This window comes from Aotus nancymaae, unplaced genomic scaffold (genome assembly GCF_030222135.1).
Source record: "Aotus nancymaae isolate 86718 unplaced genomic scaffold, 86718_ANA_hifiasm-v0.15.2.pri h1tg000040l, whole genome shotgun sequence".
NCBI classification, from domain to species: Eukaryota; Metazoa; Chordata; class Mammalia; order Primates; family Aotidae; genus Aotus; species Aotus nancymaae.
In genome coordinates, this window is record NW_026988454.1 from 124581634 (window position 1) to 124605271 (window position 23638).

General features: G+C 49.0%; 2 protein-coding genes across 2 annotated transcripts; one reads left to right on the forward strand and one right to left on the reverse strand.

Moving 5' to 3' along the window:
* The first annotated feature begins 368 nt into the window (after positions 1–368).
* CCDC167 (coiled-coil domain containing 167) lies at positions 369–23600 on the forward strand. Its single transcript, XM_012464341.2, has 4 exons — positions 369–444; positions 21423–21517; positions 21748–21800; positions 23289–23600. The coding sequence occupies exons 1-4, from the start codon at positions 403–405 to the stop codon at positions 23390–23392; spliced, it is 294 nt and encodes a 97-aa protein (XP_012319764.1). The 5' UTR covers positions 369–402; the 3' UTR covers positions 23393–23600.
* LOC110567138 (large ribosomal subunit protein eL39) lies at positions 6233–6659 on the reverse strand. The gene has a single exon (XM_021665504.2). It carries the CDS (start codon positions 6628–6630, stop codon positions 6475–6477), a length of 156 nt encoding a protein of 51 aa, XP_021521179.2. The 5' UTR covers positions 6631–6659; the 3' UTR covers positions 6233–6474.
* Positions 23601–23638: the final 38 nt, after the last annotated feature.

Here is a 23638-nt window from a genome sequence, read left to right on the forward strand (position 1 = left end):
CGGACAGAAATTGACTGGGGGGCGTGGCCTAAACGGGGGTGGGTGGTCGCTGAAACACAAAACACACTGAAAGAGAATATGGGGTTAAAAAAGGCTCTCAGTGATCAAAGCGGCTTAGAACTGGGGAATAAAGGGGTAGGTTCACTCCCGGGCAGTCCCTTGTGCCTCCCTGTACCGAAATTTCCTCCCTCCATCCACCTAGACTGAGGCCTCAAGCTAGACGTTGCCCCTCATAAACATGGCCGCACCAAGCCGGCCGCGCCCCTCAACAAGATGGCGACGGCAGCAGACTCACCTCCCGCTGTCTCGACGGCCAATGAGGGAGAAGTACGAAGACTTGAGCATGCGCATAGCTACTTGGTGGGCGCGTCAAGTGATGACTGGGGGATCCCGGCAAGTAACATGACTAAAAAGAAGCGGGAGAATCTGGGCGTCGCTCTAGAGGTGAGGGGAGAAGTGGGTTTTGGGCCACCTCGTCAGTTGCCTTCTCTTGGCCGCGGGGTAAGGAATGGGCTGGGCTATAGGTGGGAGGAGGAGCCAAGTGGAGGAAGAGAGGGCAACGCGGCTTGGGGAGAGGGACGCGAGGGGTGAGAAGGCCTTCAGGGTTCCCGGAGGCGACGGAACCCAAGGAGGTGCCGGATGGGCCAACCAGACCCGAGGGCACCTCCAGAGAGGAAGAGACATGGAAGTGAAGGGGAGCCCCAAAGACGGCCTGGCACAGAAGTGAGGGGACTCAAAGCGGGGGACACAGAACAAAAGGATGGGTTCAGAGGTGAGGAAGACCGCAGGGAAATAGGGACCTGTAGATGAGGGGGAACTCTAAAGGGCTAGGACGCAAAGATGAGGGAGCCCATTCTGGTGTATATTACTGATGGTTTAAATATCCTCTAAAAGAGGAAATTTTTCCTCCAGAGTACTGAAGCTTGTACCTTCAAAATTACTTTGGGAATATGACAAGAGAATTCTGGAATTGGTGATGTCACTGAACGGCTTAAAAATAATTTGCTGCATATAGAAGGGAAAGAAAACATGCATATTGAACAACCGCTACATGCTGCTTTCATTGCTTCATCCTCACTGCAAGCCTGTGAGGTTTGTACAGATAAGGAAAGTGAGGTTTCAGGTGGAATCCAGGCTCAAGTGGTGGAAGTGGTGGAGCTGAGAATCAAGCACACGTGGTCTTCCTGGAAATACATCTTGCTTCCTGTTTCCCTTCCCTTAAGGCATCGTCCCAAAGGTTGCAGGAGACGTACAGGGTAACAGTCTTCAGGCTTCACTAGTGAGTTCAGTGATTATCAGATTTTAGCATGTATAGAGTCACTTACAAGCTTTGTTATAAGTGGAGAGTTGAACTCTTCCCACTTGCCAAGTAATTCAGTAGGACTTTGTGATGTGCATTCTTAACAAGGAATCTGCATTTTTTAAAGAGCCTTGCTCTATTGCCGAGGCTGGAGTGCAGTGGTGCGATCTCGGCTCACTGCAACCTTTGTCTTCCGGGTTCAAGTGATTCTCATGCCTCATCCTCCTGAGCAGCTAGAATTACAGGCACGTGTCACCATGCCCGGCTAACTTTTGTGTTTTTGTAGAGACAGGGTTTCACCATGTTGGTCAGGCTGGTCTTGAACTCCTGATCTCAAGTGATCTGCCAGCCTCAGCCTCCCAAAGTGTTGGGATTACAGGCACAAGCCACCATGCCCGGCCAGAATCTGCATTTTTTTTTTTAACAAGCCACACACACCCCGTGGTGATGCAAGTAATTTTACTAGCACCCCTTGAGAAATACTGCCTACTTGGTAGGAAAAAGGCTGATGGAAATGTGAAGAGGAGGGTTTATGAGTGGTGAAATGAGATGGCACTGTGTAGTGGGAAGAACACAGACTTTATAACCTGTATTAGGGTACAATGAGCTGCAGTAACAGAGAAACCCCAAAACTCAATGGCTTCTAGAACAAGAAAGTTTGAGAGTTTGTTTTTTCTAACAGGCTAGCACAAGGGGCAGCAAATGCAAAGCAGTGGGAAAAAATTTGAGTCACCTGAGGTCCATTCTCCCAGCTAAAGTCGAACAGGTGATGCACTGCCTTGCTTCAGCTGTCTTGTAAACAAGGGTCCTTATTGTGGTCTATTTAGTGCCCTGTTTTTTGCATTCTCGTGTTTTTTATTGTCGATTTTGCTGTTTTGTTTTTGAGACAGAGTCTCATTCTGTTGCCCAAGCTGGAGTGCAGTGGTGCAATCTTGACTCACTGCAATGTCAACCTCCTGGGTTCAAGCAATTCGGCCCCCTCCCATTCCCCGCCACTGCCTCCCTAGTAGCCGGGATTACAGGCGCCTGCCACCACGCCCAGCTAATTTTGTATTTTCAGTAGAGAGGGGGTTCACCATGTTAGCCAGGCTAGAACTCCTGACCTCAGGCGATCCGCCCACCTTGGGCTCCCAAAGTGCTGGGATTACAGATGTGACCACCACGCCCAGTCTGATTTTGCTGTTTAAAGTGCCCCCCACCCCTCTGCTGTTGGCGTTCCTAAGTCCAAGAAGGCTGTAATGTGTCATAGAAGAAAACAGGTTTCTTAGACAAATTGTTCAGGCATGATATAACTCATGATGTAACAGCACTATATGTGTTGTTGGTTGTGAGGTCCACTGTTAATTAAGCAACAATATATATTAAATAAGGTCACTTTAAACAGAATCTCACATAAAACAAGATTTTGTATGGATCAGTTGCGAAATGCTGTGTCCAGAGGCTTGCAGGAACCTAACCTGGTTCGGTATTTGCTAATTCAGTGTTGGAGGCAACTTTATAGGACACAGCTACCAGGAATAACAAGAACCAACTGTACTCAGGCTAAGGAGTATGTAAATGAAGCAATATGTAAATAAGTGGGCGTGTCAGTGTCCACTAAAGCTTTATCTACAAGAACAGGTATTAGATCTTTTGGCCACAGAGCTTAGTTGCCAACTCCTGGTCTAGAGTACCAGGACTATGTTGGTTCTGCCAGATTCCCTCCCTTTGGCTCTGCCAATCTCTCAGGATCTTATCCCCTTATCAGTGGACCCAGGGTGTACCCCATTGATGTGTCCACCAGCAGGGAAAGAGGAGAATGGAGGAAGCACACCCATTGTCCTGTCCCCAGACTTAAAGGTCCTGGGCCCAAACTGCCCACTTTCCATTAGCAAGAACTAAGACATGTGACTCCACGTGACTGCAAGGGGGCCAAGGAAATGTGTTCTCCAGTCAGGAGGCCACGTAGCCAGCTACTGCTTGCTTACTATGGAAAAAGAGGCCAGCATGTTTTCACAGAAAGCCTGCACTCTCACTGCAGATGGCACCTCACCTCACAGTGTGGTTGTGAGGATTAAATAAGACAATATGTGTTAAGTGTCCAGCACATGCCTGGCACAGGATTAGTAATCAATACACGGTAGCTCCAGCCTTTGTATTTCTTTCGCATCCTTCCACCGTGGCTAAGTCAAACTCCTTCTTGGGTATTGGTTTCCTCGTCTATAACATGAAGGACTTGAATTTCACCAGGGGTCACAAACTCCTTGACTGTGGTCCAAATACAGATCACAGATGTCTTCTGTTTGGCAGACACAGATTTTTAAGTTTTTATTTATTTATTTATTTTGAGACAGGGTCTTGCTCTGTTGCCCAGGCTGGAGTGCAGTGGCGTGATCTTGGCTCGCTGCTGCCTCCGCCTCCCAGGTTCAAGTGATTCTTGTGCCTTAGCCTCCTGAGAAGCTGAGACTATAGGCGTGCACCACCACGCCCAGCTAAGTTTTGTATTTTTAGTGGAGATGGGGTTTCACCATGTTACACAGGCTGGTCTCGAACTCCTGTCTTCAAGTCATCTGCCTGCCTCGGCCTCCCAAAGTGCTGGGATTACAGGTGCAAGCCACTGCACCTGGATGGATTTTTATGTTTTTAAACTTGGTGGGGCATGTATTCTCCAGGTGCTTTATACTGGGGCGGATTGCATTGCTTTACCCTCTTCCTACCACCATAGATATTTATATTTGCTATCTTGGTCTCCAAGTTTACTTTTTGCCTGGATATTTGAAGATTTGACATCTGTAACCCTGTGCCTTGGAAAAAACCTGACATCTGGCTGGCTGTCTCCCCACCTTATTTCTCAGTTGCCCCCAGCAGGTCTGAGTATTGAATGTGCACTGATGCTCAGTAGCAGTAGATATTGTCCTCTTATTAAAAGTCGTGTGCTCAGAGCCAATGAAGTGGTGATTTAATCAAAAATGTTTGTTAATCTGACGAGTGCAATAAAACTCCCACAAGTGAGTGATCTCAGCACCTGCAAACAGTCTCCACTTGTAATGAAGCAATTACCAGGCAGGCAGCACTCACTCCTAGGGCTGGCTTGGGCCAGCTGTACAGGCAGTCACCTCCTAGGACAACCAGGGCACCTTCTAGCCTCCCCCTCAAAGTGGTTCCTTTTGAGGTCTTTTTATCCAATTCAGTTGCCACCATATGAGATCTCAGAGTTGGAAAAAACTGTGAGTTTTAGCTTCTGAGAGTTTATTCTTAATAAGAAAATTATAGTTCAAATGAGAAATCACCCACCCAGTTCTGATTTTAATGTTGTGTGGGAGGAAGGAAAGGTTGAATTTCAGTCTAAACTGATGGGAGGATTTTGCCTGATGTAAAATCTGTTTGTGTTTTCAGATCTCTGATAGTAACGAGCTATTCCTTGGTCATTGCACTTTTCTTTTGTAGCTGGACTGTTCAAGCTGGTGTCTTTAGATGTTACAGTGACCAGTTGGTCATAAGTTAAAGATGTGTGGTGTCTTAGCCAATATGTTAAAGCAGATAACTTGGTTGGATCTGACCCCTAGTACAGAAAATCTATCCGTTTGGAAAGCTTTTGGCTACAAGTTATAGAAAACTGACCTCAGTGACTTAAGCAAATGGGAGTAGACTTTTCTCACTATAGAAATTTGTAGGTAGGTGGCTACTGGCATTGGTTCAAAAGCTCTGCTATGTCAGGACTGATATTTCTACATTCTCTCTTTTTTTTCTTTCTTTTTTTTTTTATTATACTTTAAGTTCTGGGGTACATGTGCAGAACGTGCAGGTTTGTTACATAGGTATACACGTGCCATGGTGGTTTGCTGCATCCATCACTCTGTCATCTATATTAGGTATTTCTCCTAATGCTTTCCCTCCCCAATCCCCCCACTCCCTGCTATCCTTCCCCTAGGCCCCACCCCCCGACAGGCCCCAGTGTGTGATGTTCCCCTCCCTGTGTCCATGTGTTCTCATTGTTCAACACCCACTTATGAGTGAGAACATGTGGTGTTTGGTTTTCTGTTCTTGTGTCAGTTTGCTGAGAATGATGGTTTCCAGCTTCATCCATGGCCCTGTGAAGGACATGAACTCATCCTTTTTTATGGCTGCATAGTAATCCATGGTGTACATGTACCACGTTTTCTTTATCCAGTCTATCATTAATGGGCATTTGGGTTGGTTCCAAGTCTTTGTTATTGTGAACAGTGCTGCAATAAACATACCCGTGCGTGTGTCTTTATAAAAGAATGATTTATAATCCTTTGGGTGTATACCTAGTAATGGGATTGCTGGGTCAAATGGTATTTCTAGTTCTAGATCCTTGAGGAATTGCCACACTGCCTTCCACAATGGTTGAACTAATTTATACTCCCACCTACAGTGTAAAAGTGTTCTTATTTCTCCACATCCTCTCCAGCATCTGTCTTCTGATTTTTTAATGATTGCCATTCTAACTGGTGTGAGATTATATCTCAGTGTGGTTTTGATTTGCATTTCTCTAATGGCCAGTGATTATGAGGTTTTTTTCATATGTTTGTTGGCTGCATAAATGTCTTCTTTTGAGAAGTGTCTGTGCATACCCTTCACCCACTTTTTGATGGGGTTGTTTTTTTTCTTGTAAATTTAAGTTCTTTGTAGATTCTGGATATTAGCCCTTTGTCAGATGGGTAGATGGCAAAATTTTTTTCCCATTCTCTTGGTTGCTGGTTCACTCTAATGATAGTTTCTTTTGCTGTGCAGAAGCCCTTTAGTTTAATGAGGTACTATTTGTCTATTTTGGCTTTTGTTACCATTGCTTTTGGTGTTTTAGTCATGAAGTCCTTGCCCATGCCTATGTCCTGAATGGTATTGCCTAGGTTTTCTTCTAGGGTTTTTATGGTGTTAGGTCTTATGTTTAAATCTTTTTTTTTTTTTTTTTTTTTTTTTTTTTTTAAGTGAAAGGTAAAGGTCTCACATATTTATTACTGAACCCAGGCAACCAAAGCCGCCTTTTTTTTTTTTTTTAACATGAATAATGGAAGTACTGTGGGTTGTACTAACTAATGCCTTCATAACAGATCCAGAGAGGAAACTGTTCAAACTTCTCCAGATAGCGGTGACATTTTTCAGCTTGATCTGATAACACGATTGTGACCTTCACACAGCATAAATATGTGTGCCATCGCATGTGTAATTTCTTATAGACCCAGCTTGGTTCTTCTCCAGTGTCTCCCTTTGGAGTTGTACCTGATTTTATTACCAGTTTTCATCCGAATCCACTGGGGAATGGGGCGATTTTGCTTTTGTTTCTTGGCCAGGAATCGCTTAATCCTGAAAGTCTTGTGAGAAGACATGGCGAGAAATGGAGTAAAGCACACACCACGATGGCGGAGAAAGGCTTATGTTTAAATCTTTAATCCATGTGGAGTTAATTTTTGTGTAAGATGTAAGGAAGGGATCTAGCTTCAGCTTTCTGCATATGGCTAGCCAGTTTTCCCAACACTGTTTATTAAATAGGGAATCCTTTCCCCATTGCTCGTTTTTGTCAGGTTTGTCAAAGATCAGATGGTTGTTCTGTTCCATTGCTCTATATCTCTCTTTTGGTACCAGTACCATGCTGTTTTGATTACTGTAGCCTTGTAGTATAGTTTGAAGTCAGGTAGCATGATCCCTCTAGCTTTGTGTTTTCTTTTTTTGGTTGTTTGCTTGTTTTGTTTTTTGCTTAGGATTGTCTTGGCTATGCAGGCTCTTTTTTGGTTCCATATGAAATTTAAGGTGGTTTTTTTCCAATTCTGTGAAGAAAGTCAATGGTAGCTTGATGGGGATAGTGTTGAATCTGTAAATTACTTTGGGCAGTATGGCCATTTTCACGATATTGATTCTTCCTAATCATGAGCGTGGAATGTTTTTCCATCTGTTTATGTCCTCTCTTATTTCCATGAGCAGTGGTTTCCAGTTCTCCTTGAAGAGGTCCTTCACATTCCTTGATAGTTGTATTCCTAGGTATTTTATTCTCTTTGTAGCAATTGTGAATGGGAGTTCACTCATGATTTGACTCTCTATTACTGGTGTATAGGAATGCTTGTGATTTTTGCACGTTGATTTTGTATCCTGAGACTTTGCTTAAGTTGCTTATCACCTTAAGGAAATTTTGGGCTGAGACGATGGGGTCTTCTAAATATACAGTCATGCCATCTGCAAATAGAGACAATTTGACTTCCTCTTTTCCTAATTGAATACCCTTTATTTCTTTTTCTTGCCTGATTGCCCTGGCCAGAACTTCCAATACTATGTTGAATAGGAGTGGTGAGAGGGCATCCTTGTCTTGTGCCAGTTCTCAAAGGGAATGCTTCCAGTTTTTGCCCATTCAGTATGGTATTGGCTGTGGGTTTGTCATAAATAGCTCTCATTATTTTGAGATACATTCCATCGATACCTAGTTTATTGAGAGTTTTTAGTATAAAGGTTGTTGAATGTTGCTGAAGGCCTTCTCTGCATCTATTGAGATAATCATGTGGTTTTTATCTTTGGTTCTGTTTTTGTGATGGATTACATTTATAGATTTGCGGATGTTGAACCAGCCTTGCATTCCAGGGATAAAGCCGACTTGATCATGATGGATAAGCTTTTTGATGTGCTGTTGGATTCAGTTTGCCAGTATTTTATTGAGGATTTTTGAATCAATGTTCATCATGGATATTGGCCTGAAATTTTTGTTTTTAGTTGTGTGTCTGCCAGGTTTTGGTATCAGGATGATGTTGCTCTCATAAAATGAGTTAGGGGGGATTCCCTCTTTTTGTATCATTTGGATTAGTTTCAGAAGGAATGGTACCAGCTACTCTTTGTTCCTCTGGTAGAATTTGGCTGTGAACCTGTCTGGTCCTGGACTTGTTTTGGTTAGTAGGCTATTAATTGCTGCCTCAATTTCAGACCTTGTTATTGGTCTATTCAGGGATTCAACTTCTTTCTGGTTTAGTCTTGGGAGGGTGTAAGTGTCCAGGAATTTATAGGTTTCTTTTAGATTTACTGGTTTATTTGCACATAGGTGTTTGTAATAGTCTCTGATGGTAGTTTGTATTTCTGTGGGATTGGTGGCGATATCCCCTTTGTCACTTTTTATTGCATCATTTAATTCTTCTCTCTTTTCTTTATTAGCCTGGCTAGCAGTCTATCTATTTTGTTGATCTTTTCAAAAAACCAGTTCCTGGATTCATTGATTTTTTTCGAAGGGTTTTTTTTTTTGTGTTTCTGTCTCCTTCAGTTCTGCTCTGATCTTAGTTATTTCTTGTCTTCTGCTTGCTTTTGAATTTGTTTGATCTTACTTCTCTAGTACTTTTTAATTGCAACATTAGAGAGTCAATTTTAGATCTTTCCTTGTTTCTCTTGTGGGCATTTAGTGCTATAAATTTCCCTCTACATACTGCTTTAAATGTGTCTCAGAGATTCTGGTACATTTTGTCTTCATTCTCATTGGTTTCAAAGAACATCTTTATCTCTGCCTTCATTTCATTATTTATCCATTAGTCATTCAGGAGCAGGTTGTTCAGTTTCCATGTAGTTGTGCAGTTTTTGAGTGAGTTTCTTAATCCCGAGTTCTAATTTGATTGCACTGTGGTCTGAGAGACTGTTTGTTATGATTTCCATTCTTTTGCATTTGCTGAGGTGTGTTTTACTTGCAATTATGTGGTCAATTTTAGAATAAGTGTGATGTGGTGCTGAGAAGAATGCATATTGGGTGGATTTGGGGTGGAGAGTTCTGTAAATGTCTATTAGGTCCACTTGGTCCAGATCTGAGTTCAAGTCCTGGATATCCTTGTTAATTTTCTGTCTCATTGATCTGTCTAATGTTGACAGTGGCGTGTTAAAGTCTCCCACTATTATTGTGTGGGAGTCTGAGTCTCTTTGTAGGTCATGAAGAACTTGCTTTATGTATCTGGGTGCTCCTGTATTGGGTGCATATATATTTAGGATGGTTAGCTCTTCTTGTTGCATTGATCCCTTTACCCTTATCTAATGTCCTTCTTTGTTTCTTTTGATCTTTGTTGGTTTAAAGTCTGTTTTATCAGAGACTAGGATTGCAACCCCTGCTTTTTTTTGTTCTCCATTTGCTTGATAAATATTTCTCCATCACTTTATTTGAAGCCTAAGTGTGTCTTTGCATGTGAGATGGGTCTCCTGAATATAGCACATTGATGGCTCATAACTCTTTATCCAGTTTGCCAGTCTGTTCTTTTGATTGGGGCATTTAGCCCATTTGCATTTAAAGTTAATATTGTTATGTGTGAATTTGATCCTGCCATTTTGATGCTAGTTTTGCCCGTTAATTGATGCAGTTTCTTCATAGTGTTGATGGTCTTTACAATTTGGTATGTTTTTGGAGTGGCTGGTACTGGTTGTTCCTTTCTATGTTTAGTGCTTCCTTCAGGAGCTCTTGCAAGACAGGCCTGGTTGGTGACAGAATCTCTCAGCAGTTGCTTGTCTGTAAAGGATTTTATTTCTATTTCACCAATGAAGCTTAGTTTGGCTGGGTATGAAATTCTGGGTTGAAAATTATTTTCTTTAAGGATGTTGAATATTGGGCCCCTCTCTCTTCTGACTTGTAGGGTTTCTGCTGGGAGATCCACTGAGTCTGATGGGCTTCCCCCTTTGTGGGTAACCTAACCTTTCTCTCTGGCTGCCCTTAGCACTTTTTTTCTTCATTTCAACTCTGTAAATCTGATGATTATGTGTCTTGGGGTTCCTCTTCTGGAGGAATATTTTTGTGGTGTTCTCTGTATTTCCTGAATTTGAATGTTGGCCTGCCTTGCTAGGTTGGGGAAGTTCTCCTGGGTAATATCCTGAAGAGTGTTTTCCAACTTGGTTTCATTCTCCCTGTCACTTTCAAGTACACTGATAAAACATAGATTTGGTCTTTTCATGTAATCCCATATTTCTTGGAGGCTCTGTTCATTTCTTTTCACTCTTTTTTCTCTAATCTTGCCTTCTCGCTTTATTTCATTGAGTTGATCTTCAAACTCTGATATTCTTTCTTCCACTTGATTGATTTGGCTATTGAGACTTGTGTATGCTTCACAAAGTTCTTATGCTGTGTTTTTCAGCTCCATCAAGTCATTTATGTTCTTATGTTCTTCTCTAAGATGGTTATTCTAGTTAGCATTACGTCTAACCTTTTTTCAGTGTTCTTCGCTTCCTTGTATTGAGTTAGAACATGTTCCTTTAGCTCAGAGAAGTTTGTTATTACCCACCTTCTGAAGCCTGCTTCTGTCAATTTGTCAAACTCATTCTCCATCCAATTTTGTTCCCTTGCTGGTGAGGAGCTGTAATCCCTTGGAGGAGAAGAGGCATTCTGGTTTTTGGAGATTTCAGCCTTTTAGCACTGGTTTCTTCCCATCTTCATGGATTCATCTACCTTTGGTCTTTGAAGTTGGTGACCTTTGAATGGGTCTGAGCAGACATACTTTCTGTTGATGTTGAAACTATTTCATTCTGTTTGTTAGTTTTCCGTCTAACAGGCCTCTCTGCTGCAGATCTGCTGGAGTTTGCTGGGGTCCACTCCAGACCCTGCTTTCCTGGGAATCACCAGTGGGGGCTGCAGAACAGGAAAGATTGCTGCCTGTTCCTTCCTCTGGTAGCTTCGTCCCAGAAGGGTACCTGCCAGATGCCAACCAGAGCTCTCCTGTATGAGGTGTCTGTCAGTCCCTGCTGGGAGATGTCTCCCAATCAGGATACCTGGGGGTCAGGGAGCCACTTGAGGAGGCAGTCTGTCCCTTATCAGAGCTTGAGCACTGTGCTGGGAGATCTGTTGCTCCCATCAGAGCTGCCAGGCAGGGACGTTTAAGTCTGCTGAAGCTGAACCCAGAATCGCCCCTTTTCCTAGGTGCTCTGTCCCAGGAAGGTGGGGGGCTCTCTTTATAAGTCCGTGATGGGCTCCTGCCTTTTTTCAGAGATGCCCTGCCCAGCAAGAAGGGAGTCCAGTGACACAGTCTGCCTGCAGAGGCCTTGCTGAGCTGCTGTGGGCTCTCCCCAGTTGCTGTGTAAACTTCCCAGCAACTTTGTTTACACGGGCGAAGGTAAAACCGCCTACCCAAGCCTTAGCAACAGCAGACGCCCCTCCCCCCAAGGAGCTCACATGTCTCAGATCGAGCTCAGACTGCTGTCCTGGCTGTGAGAATTTCAAGCCAGCGGATCTTAGCTTGCTGGTCTTTGTGGGGGTGGGACCTGCCAAGCCAGATCACTTGGCTCCCTGGCTTCAGCCCCCTTTTTCAGGGGAATGAGCAGTTCTGTCTCGCTGGCGTTCCAGGAGCCACTGGGGTACGAGAAAAAAGAAACCTTCTGTGGCTAAAACAGCGGCTGCCCAGTTTTGTGCTGGAAACCCAGGGCGCTCGTGTCGTAGGCACCAGAGGGAATCTCTTGGTCTGCGGGTTGTGAAAACCATGGGAAAAGTACAGTATCTAAGCCAGAGTGCCAGAGTATCAGGAAAAGTCCCTAATGGCTTCCCTTGGCTAGGAAGAGGGAGTTCTTCGGCCCCTTGCACTTCCTGGGTGAGGTGATGCCCCACCCTGCTTTGGCTCACCCTCCTTGGGCTGCACCCGCTGTCTAACCAGTTCCAATGAGTTGAACCAGGTACTTCAGTTGGAACTGCGGAGATCACCTGCCTTTTGCATCGCTCTCACTGGGACCTGCGCACCGGAGCTGTTCCTATTCAGCCATCTTGGCGGAAATCTATTTCAGCATCCTCTTAGCTGTTCCCTCGTGGTCACAAGATAGCTGCCACAGCTCCAGTCATTTTATTAAACTTTAAGTTAGGAAGGAGGAGGAAGGAACAACAACACTGTCCCTTTTATCAACAGAGCATAAGCTTCCCCAAGAGTCTCCTAGCTGACTTCTGGAACATCTCATTGGCCAGAACTGGGTCATGAGCAAGCCGAACTGCAGGGAGGCTGGGAGGGTGTCTGCTGAGGTTTTCCACCTTCTGGAGTAGAGGTGAGCAAAGGAGTAGGGGTAGGGAGTCAGTGCTGTGTTGACCAGTTGAGAATATCTGCTGTAAGGAATAAAAGCTAACAGGAGTCATTGAAAATTTACTGGAACCCTCACCAGAAAAAAAGGGCAGGATCACTGACCAGGAGGTAGAAGTAGTAGGTTGAGGGGAGAGAATGGCCTAGGCCAGGAAGAGCACTGGAAGGAAAGGGCCTTGACGCTTGTGGTTATTTGTGTGCTGCCACAGGGTGGGAGCCTCTGTGGGGCAGGGTGGGGCAGAAGCACTAAATGTGGATGAAGAGGGTCTCCACTCTGGAGCAGGCTTTGCACAGGGCTGATGGGAACTTCCCAGTTTCCTGAGACAAGGCTAGGAGCAGGTGAGTGGACTGTCAATAAATATTTGCTGAATTGGCTCGAGTGGCAGGAGGAGGCATTGAACTTCCACCCTGACGTCTGGGCCCAGTTGAGTGGCTCGGTGGTCAGAGGTGAGGTGGCCACACTAGAGCCCATGGTGAGACACCACGTTGCTGGGAGCCCCAAGCCAGGGGCTGGGAAAAAGGCTCGTAGCACGCAGAGGACTGTTCAAGGGCCGCTGACCATTAAATGAGCCTCACCTGCTGCCAGACAAGAGCGACAGGTCGCCATTGGGCAGGTGATTTCTCGCGCAGCCTGCGTCTGGCTCTGCGCCACTTGACGGGGGTCAGGAGACTAAAACCTCATTACCTAGCGTGGCTGGATGGCGGCTTGTGTGGAGTGGCTGTCTGCCAGCATCTTAATTAATGAATTCATAAGGCTCGGGGTGGATGCCAGTTCTTGAAAAGTGCTTTGAGCCTTTCAGCGATGAAGAAGCTTTTGCTAATTTATCAAAAAATAGATATCGGGAGGAAAGAAGAGAAAACGAACCCCACGCCACCTTCCAGCCCAGGGATGGCTAGTGGCTTCGGGCATGGTCCGACTTGGGTGCTACCCGGGCTCGATCTCCGTCTCCGTGCGGGCTGCAGCAGCCCCCACACCTTTCCAACCTGGCCTGGGGGTGAGTGACCAGGCAAATGACAAGCCCCCAGGCTCTCCCTGCTCTTCCTGAAAATCGTTCATTGATTAAAAACTGGGAAGGTCTGCCGTCTTCATCTGCACAACCTGTGAGAGAAATCCTCACAGGGCCTGCTGATTTGGGGGGCTGTGGGCAGAGGTTTGTGAACTGCCTCCACAGAACATCCCTTAAACGGTGTCGGGATGATGGGCCCTTTGGGGTTTCAGGCTGGTCACCTGGAAAATTGAGGCCCAAGACTCCTATGTGACTTGCTGTGGAGACTGGAGGCCCCAGATGGAAAGGCCCTGTGCTCTTGCCAGAGACCATCTGGAGAGGCACTTGGCTGCTTTACCCATTATAATAAACGTCCTGGGGTCTCCTGACATGTGAAAATGAGTGGATTTTCAAAAATCTAGTTCCCAGGCTGCTGGGGTGGAGATGAAACAGCTGACACCACTCTCCAGGCTGTGAATTAGCAAGTGAAAGGGATCAGGCCCCAGTAGCCCACTGTGTTCCTTCTCCAAATTGGATCTGTTTTGTGTGAATTTTGGAGGGTGCTTTGACAGTCGAGGTGATCTGGGGCAGGGTGCCTGGGATGTTTGTGAAGCTCATTGAGTTGGCTCGATGTAAGGGCAGACGCTGGGCTTCTGCCTCCTCTGTCTCAGCAAACAAATTTCAATCAGGGCTTTCCCTCACAGAAGAGTATCTGTTATGTAGACAGAAACTGAGCAGAGCCTTGTACAAGATTATTCCGAGGAGAGAATCTGTTGAAGCCAGATCAGCAAGCTTAGAGGGGCTTCAGCTGGGATGTGGAATCACTTTGTTTTGCAGAACCCTTCTTTGTCATGAATGTTTTCATGACAGATTTTGGAGAAAGAGCTTGAAGTGGTGGAAAGAGCATAAGCCCTGACGTGGAAAAACCCAGATTCAGGCCCCAATTCTGCCCCTTCCGAGTTCCATGACCTTGGGCAAGGTGCTGAAGACCTCTGAGAGGGGCGCGTGCTCCTCTGTAAGATCCAGAGGGACCCTTCCTTGTAGGGCAGTTGCAGACACAGGAAGCCACCCACAACCTGCCCAGCCCTGGGGGTAAGGTGTAGAGGCTGTGCCCAACGGCTAGGAGTCCCTCAGAACTGGTGATTGCTGCCATCTCCATGTGGCGTGGCAGTGGAGGGCACAGACCCGGCTGCCCAGCTTCCTGGCTTACTGCCTGTGTGGCCCCGGACAGTTATCCCATCCCCCTGTCTGAGTCCCCTTGTCTGTCAAATGTGGATGCTGATAATACCACGCACCTCAAAGGGTTCTTGTGAGCATTACGCGAGTTGATCCGTGTAAAGCATGTAGGTCAGTGCCCGGCACACAGCACAGACTACAGAAGTGTTGCTGCTGCTGTCGCTGTTGTTCCATTTTGCCTGGACTTTTGGTTTCCGGGGGCTGCTTATGCTCATGCTGTGTCATGCAGACACTGGAGACTCCGTGACTTGAGCATGGCTCAGGTACCCTGGCACCACGCTCTTTATTGAAAGGTCTCAGTGCCCAGCAAGGACCTGGCCAGCCAGGTGCAGGGTATGCCCCATGACCACTGCCTGACCCTGCGGCAGACCTGTCACTCGCTGGCCAGAAGCTCCCAAGAGTAAGGCTGGAGAGACAGCAAACAACTTCCTAAACCAGAAAGCAGAGCGGCCTGTGTGGCCCAGCGCCAACCCCGGAGGTGCCTTCTGCCCTTTCCCAGAAAAAGGTCTGGCCCTAGACAGCGGCTCGTTAGGGAGTGGGCAGAGAGCCGCCTCCCGGCTGTCCAGATGCTCTGTGGGAGCACCATTCCGTAGGAGAATGGCCTGAATGGCAGCCTGTGGCTCGGACTGTCTCGTGCTTGTTGGCAGAAGAAAAGCCTCACATGAGGCCCCCAACAGCAGCCAGACCTGGAGCTGGCACCCCCTCAGCTGACCTGGCCAGGGTGCAGGGGTGTTATCCGTGCATGAGCTGGCACGAAGTTCTGGGCCCCAGTGAAGCCTCAGTGGGGCTCTGATTCTGAGAGGGCCTAAACTCCTGAAAAGATGCCTTGCAGGGATTTCAGGCGAATTCTCCAGTTTCTCTTAACACAGTGGTTTTATGGCGTATAGGACCCCAGGGAGACTTCCCTAAAGCTCCCAGAATAAGGTGATATTCCCCAAGAAAGGCAGCAGAGGGGAGTTTGCTTATCTGCCTGGGGGCTGCTGAACTCCAGGCCCGGTGCTTGGAGCTGCCTCTGTGGGACGGGCTCTCAGGGAGGCCACAGGAAGAGTCCCTGCCCCTGCTGCTGGGCATGAAGAAGCCCTGTCTGCTCTTGGCACCTGCCAGCAGGATTGACGGCCCTACTTGGCTCGGGCCTTGTCCCCAGCATCCCTCAGGCCTGCAACGCAGCCTTTGAGGCCTTGACTGCTGGGCTGACTTTAGATCTTTTCGTTCTTCTGCACAGAACACCGCCTTCTCGGTCTCATGGGTCTCCTCCCTGAGCTTATCCTCTACCCAGCAAGTGGGTAGAGGATTCCCTGGCCCAGGCTCTGATACCGAGAAGCTGCAGTTCTCACACTAACTGCGGCAGCATCACTTGTGGGGCTTTTCTGTTAAAAGAACGGGACTTGCTGGGTCCCAGTTCCCAAGGCTTCCCCTGGGGCCTTTCCCACCCTTCTGCCTGAGGGAGGCTCCTTCTCCATTCCCTGCCTCATTTGCCTCTTTTTCCTTCCTCCTCCCCTCTTTCTTCATGCTCTGCATCTCCCCTGCCTAGGCAGACTCCCCAGCCATTCCCCCAGGCAGCTTTTAGCCACTGCTTGTCTACGGGTAAAGAACAGACTTTCCCCCAGGACACCCTTCACACTTGCCCACCTGTTCCTTGGGACCGCTGGACCGTCCGCATAGGGCTTCACACAGCGCCTCCCAAGGGCTCAGGCTGGGCCAGGTGCCAGGAAGCACGGCGTGCTGGCTCACAGTTGTCCATACCACCGCCTTTCTTACTTTCTGGGGTCTCCAGGCGCCCTGCAGATCAAAGCCCTGCGCTCCCTGCTGACTTCTCTCAGTGACTGGGACACAGTGCTCTTTTTCCCTGTGTAAAAATGGACCTTGGTTTTCTGAGTGTAAATATAACGCATGGTGCTTCTTCATGTTATTGTACAGCAGGTGCCCTCTGTCCCCACACTGCATGAGTGCCGTCTAGGTCACAGCAAGAAGTGCTGCCCAGATAGCTCTGGGTGAGTGCTAGCACTTGAGCCAGCCATGCCTCTTCCTGCCAGGGGGCCCTGCTGTGCAGCCTGTTGGCAGGAGTCCTGGGAGCTGCGGTGGCCCTCAGAGTGTAACTTTCTCTTCCCACTGGTCTTGGTCGGATCCCTTCCATGGGGCCTCTTCAGGTGTTGGTGTGCCCTGGCTCTGGTTGCCAGGCCTCACCAGCCGTTCCACATTTCCTCAGATGCCCACTGATGCCCAGGCCACCCTGTGGCTGTTCCATCTTGGACATGGCTCCAGGCCTCTCATGCTAGGATTCTACCAGGCGCCACGTCTGCAACCGGCCCTGGCTCCGGAGGCCCACTCCAGCTTCCTCCCCGGACAAGATGGCAAGGTTCCCAGCATGCCATGTCTGGAGCAAGCAGAGTGAGCTGGCCTGTGGCCTGTTGCTGTTCTGACATCTACCCTGGGGGCCCTCCCTGCTGAACCCCTTCATGGACTGGGAATAGCCACATCCAAGCTAGAGGAGCTTTCCTCCCTGTGCTGCCCGTCAGCAACCGATGGAGATTCCTCTCCACCTCACACCCCTGTTTCTATCACCTTCTCTTACTCTTGCCATGGACTAACTAGGCTTTCTTTTATTCTCCAAAGATCCAGTGCAAACCACTCTCAGATAATAAAGATGGCAAACGCTTACTGAACTCTGATCATGTAAAGCGTATTCTGGGCACCTTACCTGTGTTGCTCCAGTTTGAAACATGATTATCTTTGTTTTACATGTGAGTCAACTGAGCCATAGAACTAAGGGACTTGCCCGGTCATACCACAAGTGAGTGACAGCCGAGGGCATTGATTATAGCCCATGCTCCTTACCACTCGCTTACCCTGAACCACCATTGCAGGCTCCTGGGCACCTGAGCTCCCAAATGCTTGCCCAGTTCTGGCTGTTACACTTCTAGAATCTTCTTGACATTTGTCTCCTTATCTGGTCCTCACCCCCACGTCTTCTGTCCTGGTCTGGGCTCTCGTCCTATTGCCTTCAGCCTGGTGGTGGCAGGGAGGGACTAACCAAAGACTGCACATTTGCCTCGGGTTATCTACAAAGTGCATAATCTGTGTGCACGTAGTTGAGAGTTGGCTGAAAATCCAAGTCGGAATTTCCGTTAAGGCCCATTTTCTGGGTCCTCTCCGACCTTCCTCTCCAGGCCCATCCTGCTGTGTCAGCTCTGCTCTGTAGCCACCACTCCTGACCCCGGCCACAACTAAAAGAGGCGTCTGGACCTACCTTCCCTCCCTGCCTCTGCAGCCAGGTCCCCTGGGGTCTCTGCACCCGTAATGACAGCTGGCTCCTGCGTCAGCAAATGCTGCTGCGTGTTTGATTGTCAGCCTTCCGAACCAGGCCCAGTGCTGGGGACCCAGGAGGGTCAACTTCTGAGGATGGGTTTGTGGCCTCTGAAGAGCCTCTTAACAGCCTTAGCCTCCCCTCATTTAGCCCACATCAAGCAGCTGGGTTATAAAGAAGGGGAACTTGCTATTTAGAAGGGAATCAGAGAGAGCTGTCAGCAGGACATAAATATTCATGGAGGGAGGTTAGAACTTGAGTCCCTAAAACCTTGATTTGTGTTCCACCATTTAAGCCTCATTAAAAAGTGGCAAATGAAAGTGGGAATATTCAGTGGAACTGCAGATGAATTGGGCTTGTTCAGATAAAGGCCCCCGACTATCAGCTCCGCAGGCTCTGCCCAGAGCATGATAGCAGATTGGCTTGGCCACTTGTAGTTTGCCAACCTCAATTTTAAGATTTTGCTTAGCATGAGTTCCTGGCCTTGCTCTGGGGGCAATTACCACTTGTGTGGGCACTTGGTAGCCTTCCAGAGGTGTTCTGGGATGGAAATCCCCAACCTGCTCCCTCCCCAGAATGACATGCAAACCAAGGCCTGGCTCAAGGGCTTCAAGAAGAAATCTCACCTAAGAGGAAGGCTTGCATTGGGCAGTCTGCAAAGTGCACAATTTATGTGCATGTCTAGTTGCTTCTCCTCCTTCTAGCTTTTTCTAGCTTCTGTGGACATGAGGGATGGTTTCAGACTCCAGTTGCTACATGAGACCTAAACCGTCTGTCCCAGCCCCTCAGTCCCACCCATGCTCAACTCCACTCATTGTGGCTAAAAATACAAAGACTGTAGCAGGCCAGGCCTTGTGGTGGGCACAAAGAGGAGACAGATGGCCACCGTTCCTTCTAGGACAGGAGCTTTGGACTCGGGAATCCGCCAGGACCAGGCAGGTCACATATATAAGTGGAATGGGCCAATCTGTGGACTAGACCTGGCCTATGGACTGCCAGTTGGTACTATCTAGAGACCCCTAGAGTTTGAGAAGATAAGATTTGGACACAAACAGGAGGGCAACAAAGAATATATTCTGGGCTGGATGCGATGGCTCATGCCTGTATTCCCAGCATTTTGGGAGGCTGAGGCAGGTGGATCACGTGAGATCAGGAGTTCAAGACCAGCCTGGCCAACATGGCAAAACCCCATCTCTACTGAAAATACAAAAAAATTAGCTGTGCTAATTTTTTAAAAATTAGGTGTGGCAGTGTGCTCCTGTAATCCCAGCTACTCAGGAGGCTGAGGCAGGAGAATTTCTTGAACCTGGGAGGTGGAGGTTGCAGTGAGTCGAGATCACACCATTGCACTCCAGCCTGGAAACAAGAGCGAAACTCTGCCTTAAAAAAAAATTATAACAAGAAAAAAAAAAGTGATACACATACACACACATTTGGCCTCATTGACTGGTTAATTTGCCAGGAGAAGGAGGGTGGAATGCACCCACCACCCCCCAACAGCCAAGGGCAACAGGGAAGCCTGGTGGAGGAGGTAGGGCATCAAGAGTTAAGCTTATTTGTGCCCCTGAGTGGAATCTGGTTCTCTGATTGTGGTTTCTACACCACAGGGAACAGTCTTAGGGTGCTATGGGGCTGGGCTGTGTGTGCTGGGGGTGCTGCTGTAAAGTGGGAGGTGCATGGTGGCCTGAGACACTGGCATGGGGCTGTGGCTCTTCCCTGAGCCTGCCTTCATTTCCCTGCCACACAGGTTCTAGGAAGGCCTTTGGCTTCCCCAGGGACAGCCCCATCTTCTGGCTGCGTCTGTTTCCCAGGACAGCCCTCCCTTTGGGTGCCTATTAGCAAAGAAATGACACAGTTAACCAGGCAATTAACTCAAGACTCTGCAGTTGTTCCCTCCCACAAGGCCCTGCTTATGGGGCTGGAGGTGGCAATGGTGGGGCTGCAGGGCAGAGGGTGGATGGTGTGTCACTGCCAGGCCTCTCTCGGGAAGAAGGAAAGTGGCTGATGTGGAAGTGGCTGAGATGGGTGTTGGCCAGGGAGAGAGGCATAAGGTCCAGAGACTTGGAATGCGACTTTCTGACACCCAGCCCCAAAATGCCTGCCACCCTCTTACCAGCCGTCCGTCCTGGGAGGCAGGGATCTTACCTGCAGTGATTGATTACTGAACCTGTAGGGTCTCACACCAGAAGCGAATCGAGCAGAGAACTGGCTGAGACAGATAAGGAGAGGTGTGCCCCACCCTGACTCCTCAGAAAGTCATTCCATTTGGTGGGCCCCCATTCTACCATTCCTGAAATAGAGGTCTTATTTGCCATGTCTCCTAGGAAGTGGTGAGAATGAGTGAAGTCAGAGATGGGAAATGGAGCACTATGGGGCTCCGAGGCACTAGTTGCAGTCAGCTGCTGCGAAGGCCACAGAGCCCCCTGAAACTTTCCACCCACTGACACCCAGGGTCGCCCCAGCCAGGGAGGTGGCCGGCCAAAGACCTGGAGCCTGAGTCAGACACAGGAAGATGGGCTTTTCTTTTTGAGGATGGAGTCTTGCTCTGGCTGGAGTGCAGTGGAACAGTGCAACCTCCGCCTCCCAGGTTCAAGCTGTTCTCCTGCCTCAGCCTCCTGAGTAGCTGAGATTACAGGCGCATACCACCACGCTCAGCTAATTCTTTGTATTTTTAGTAGAGATGGGGTTTCATCGTGTTAGCCAGCATGGTCTTGATCTCCTGACCTTGTGATCTGCCCTCCTTGGCCCCCCAAAGTGCTGGGATTACAGGCATGAGCCACTGTGTCCGGCCAGGAGATGGACTTTAAATGCCAAATGCATGGTGCCAAGACCCAGGTTTGGACAATCCAGTCCAGTATGTTATAAAACATTTCCCCACTACTCAAATATTTCCCCAAGAACACATCTCTGAAACTAACCAAAACAAATGGAAAAACAGATAACTGTTTTGCCACCTTGATGATAGGCAAAGTTTTTGCTTAAGAACCAAGTCAGAAAGGAAGAAAGGTGTTTTTGAGGCATTTTTCTCAGTACTTTTTATTGATTCTTACAGAAAAACATGTATTTTTACAACTTGCACTGCTAAGTTACTAAGACAAAGTGTGTCAATGAGAAAAACACCTCTGCGTTGCCCCTAGATGTCTAATCACCCGGCCCCACACGTGTGGAGTGTTTGGAAGCCAGAGTTTCCTCACGGCATCTCCGTCACTCTAGGAAACACTCGTGGGGCAGGTGCATTCCGTGTTCAGGGCTCTAGTTGTTCCTTTTGTGGGCCCAACTGGGGCATGATGCTGGGGAGACAGCAGACCAAGGGGCTGCTCCTCTCCACCCCCAGAGGGTCAGGACAGCTGTGATACCCTGGGCAAAAGCCACTGCTGTTTCCAGCGTGGTTTAGACCACTGTCCTGTGCAGCTCAGAGCTGAGCCATGGAGGCAGAGGACAGCAAAACAAAGACACTCCAGGGAAGATGGGCCTGGGTGCCCTGCCCTGCCAAACCAATTGTGGGGACACCTGTCCAAGAAGACTCCTGTAGGCCCTGCTTCCTGGTCCCAGTGTTTTGAGAGCTGAAGGCTCGGCAGCCCACCTCTCTGTGGCCTGTGTTTTAGATCGATGGGCTAGAGAAGAAGCTGTTCCAGTGTCGGAGAGACCTAGAGGCCGTGAACACCAGGCTCCACAGTGGGGAGCTGAGCCCAGAGGCCAGGTAATGCTCCTGCCCAGCCACCCCACCCTTCCCATCAGGCCCCCACCCCTTGTCTCTATCCTGGGTCCCCAAAGTAACTAAGCCCGAGGCAGAGGGTTTGGGTCTCTGACATCTTAGCTTCAATGCCCCCCCACAACAAGACCCGAGCCCTGCCAACCTGGCATGCCAGCTGCCACTCAGGTGGGGAAAAGGAAAAGGGTTTGGGCCATGAAACTCCTTCCCCTTCACAGGAGGTCCCTGGAGAAGGAGAAAAACAGCCTAATGAGCAAAGCCTCCAACTACGGTAAGAAAGTTCTTTCAGTTACTAGCCCCAGCCTCCAGTTCCCAGGGCCCGAAGGGATCAGAAGCCCAAGGAGCCTGACAAGGCGGCAGGGAGCAAGGAGGTCCTTTGGGAGGGAGCCAGCCCCCAGAGGCTGCAGACACTCATGCTAGGCCCAGCCACCTGCGGGAGAGCAGGTTTGTTCCTTTGTTCTAAGGGAGGATGAGACAGCCTGTGGGTCTGTCTGCTCTTTGGGGTGAAGGGATGTGGCCGTGGCCAGGTCTAGAAGACACTCATTCACCCAGACGTTGGAAGTCTGCCCTCCCCCTACCCCAGTGCAGCCTACCCTGCCACACTCTCCCAGGAAAACTGCAGTGGAAGTGATGTTTGAACCTCCCACTTGGGTACTGCAAGGGCTCCTGTGGGTGGAGTGATGCCGCCACCTTCTGGGCGCTGGGGGCAGAGGCAGGTACAGGCCAGGCCCACTGGGCTGCTAGACGGCAGCCTGCTGACAGGCTGGTGGGCTCCCCACTAAAGGCTGGGGAGGACCGTGGTCTAAGGTGCTCCTCAGATTTGTCTGTTCTGTTCTCCCCTGGGGGGCCAGGCCTAGCCAAGAATTGGCCCCAGGAAGGCTCTGATGGCAGGGAGCCCACCAGAAGCTCTGGTCTGATGAATGCCGTAGGCGCAGTGCATACCCACCCACCCTGCCTGGAGTTCAGCATGGCTGGTCCGGCGCACCCTGGGCCCTGGACTCCGTCTGGCCTGCCCAGAGCAGCTCAGCAGGTGTCTCCTCCCACTGCCCAGCACAGACAGGGGTGGGATATCAGTTTCCCTTCAAGTTTAGCAGTTTTCACACAAAACCATACCACTACTCAATTTAGCCCTCACAGAGTACCCCCTACCTGCATGTCACCTGGGGGGATAATTAGGTACAAGTAGGGCCACAGAGCAGCAGGACTAATTTCCTCTAGAGTCAAGACCAGCTGCCTCACGGACACAAACTGCCTCTTAGCATCCCTAGATTCTGCTCAACCGGGCACCTGACACGAGGGCAGGGACTCAGGAAACAGCCCCACCTAGCATCTACTCCACCTTCTGGCCCAGGGAGGCCCCGGGGGCCCTCAGTTTCTGGTTGGTGGATGATGGACACCACACACCCAACCCCTTGACAGGCGAGCAGACTCACCTGGCAACGTCACACCACCTCCTAGCCTGGCTTTCAGGGGTGGCATTTTTGGTGACTCCACCTACCTCATCCTCAACCTCAACCACATTTAATGAGCAATAGTTGAGCAGCATTGGGCATCGGGACTTTATTAGGCTGGTTCTGTAGCCAAAAGGGTGTGTCAGGATTTGGGTAGACTAAGGACAGTCATTTTTATGGGTGGGGAAGTGGCTGGAAGGGGGCGTCTCTGCCCTCAGCAGTGTGTACTCACTCATTGGAGAGGCAGAGAAGAGCAGTGGATGGACCTAAACTGCCGGTCCCATCCCTATCACCCTCTTTCCTTCCAGAGAAGGAACTGAAGTTGCTTCGGCAAGAGAACCGGAAAAACATGCTGCTCTCTGTGGCCATCTGCATCCTTCTGACCCTCGTCTATGCCTATTGGACCATGTGAGCCTGGCACTTCCCCATAGCCAGCACAGGCTTCCACTTGGCCCCTTGGTCAGGGCCAAGCAGGCACTTCGAGCCTCAACAGGACCAAGGTGCTAGGGCATCCCCCTCCCGGCTTCCTGGCAGCCCAGCCTGCCTTGCCTCCCTGGCCTGCTGGGGGGTTCTGTGTCTCCAGAAGGACATGGTGGCAATAAAGAACACCAAGCTGCTTCTGTCTGGTGAGTAAATGTCATGGTCTGACTAGCTGGGA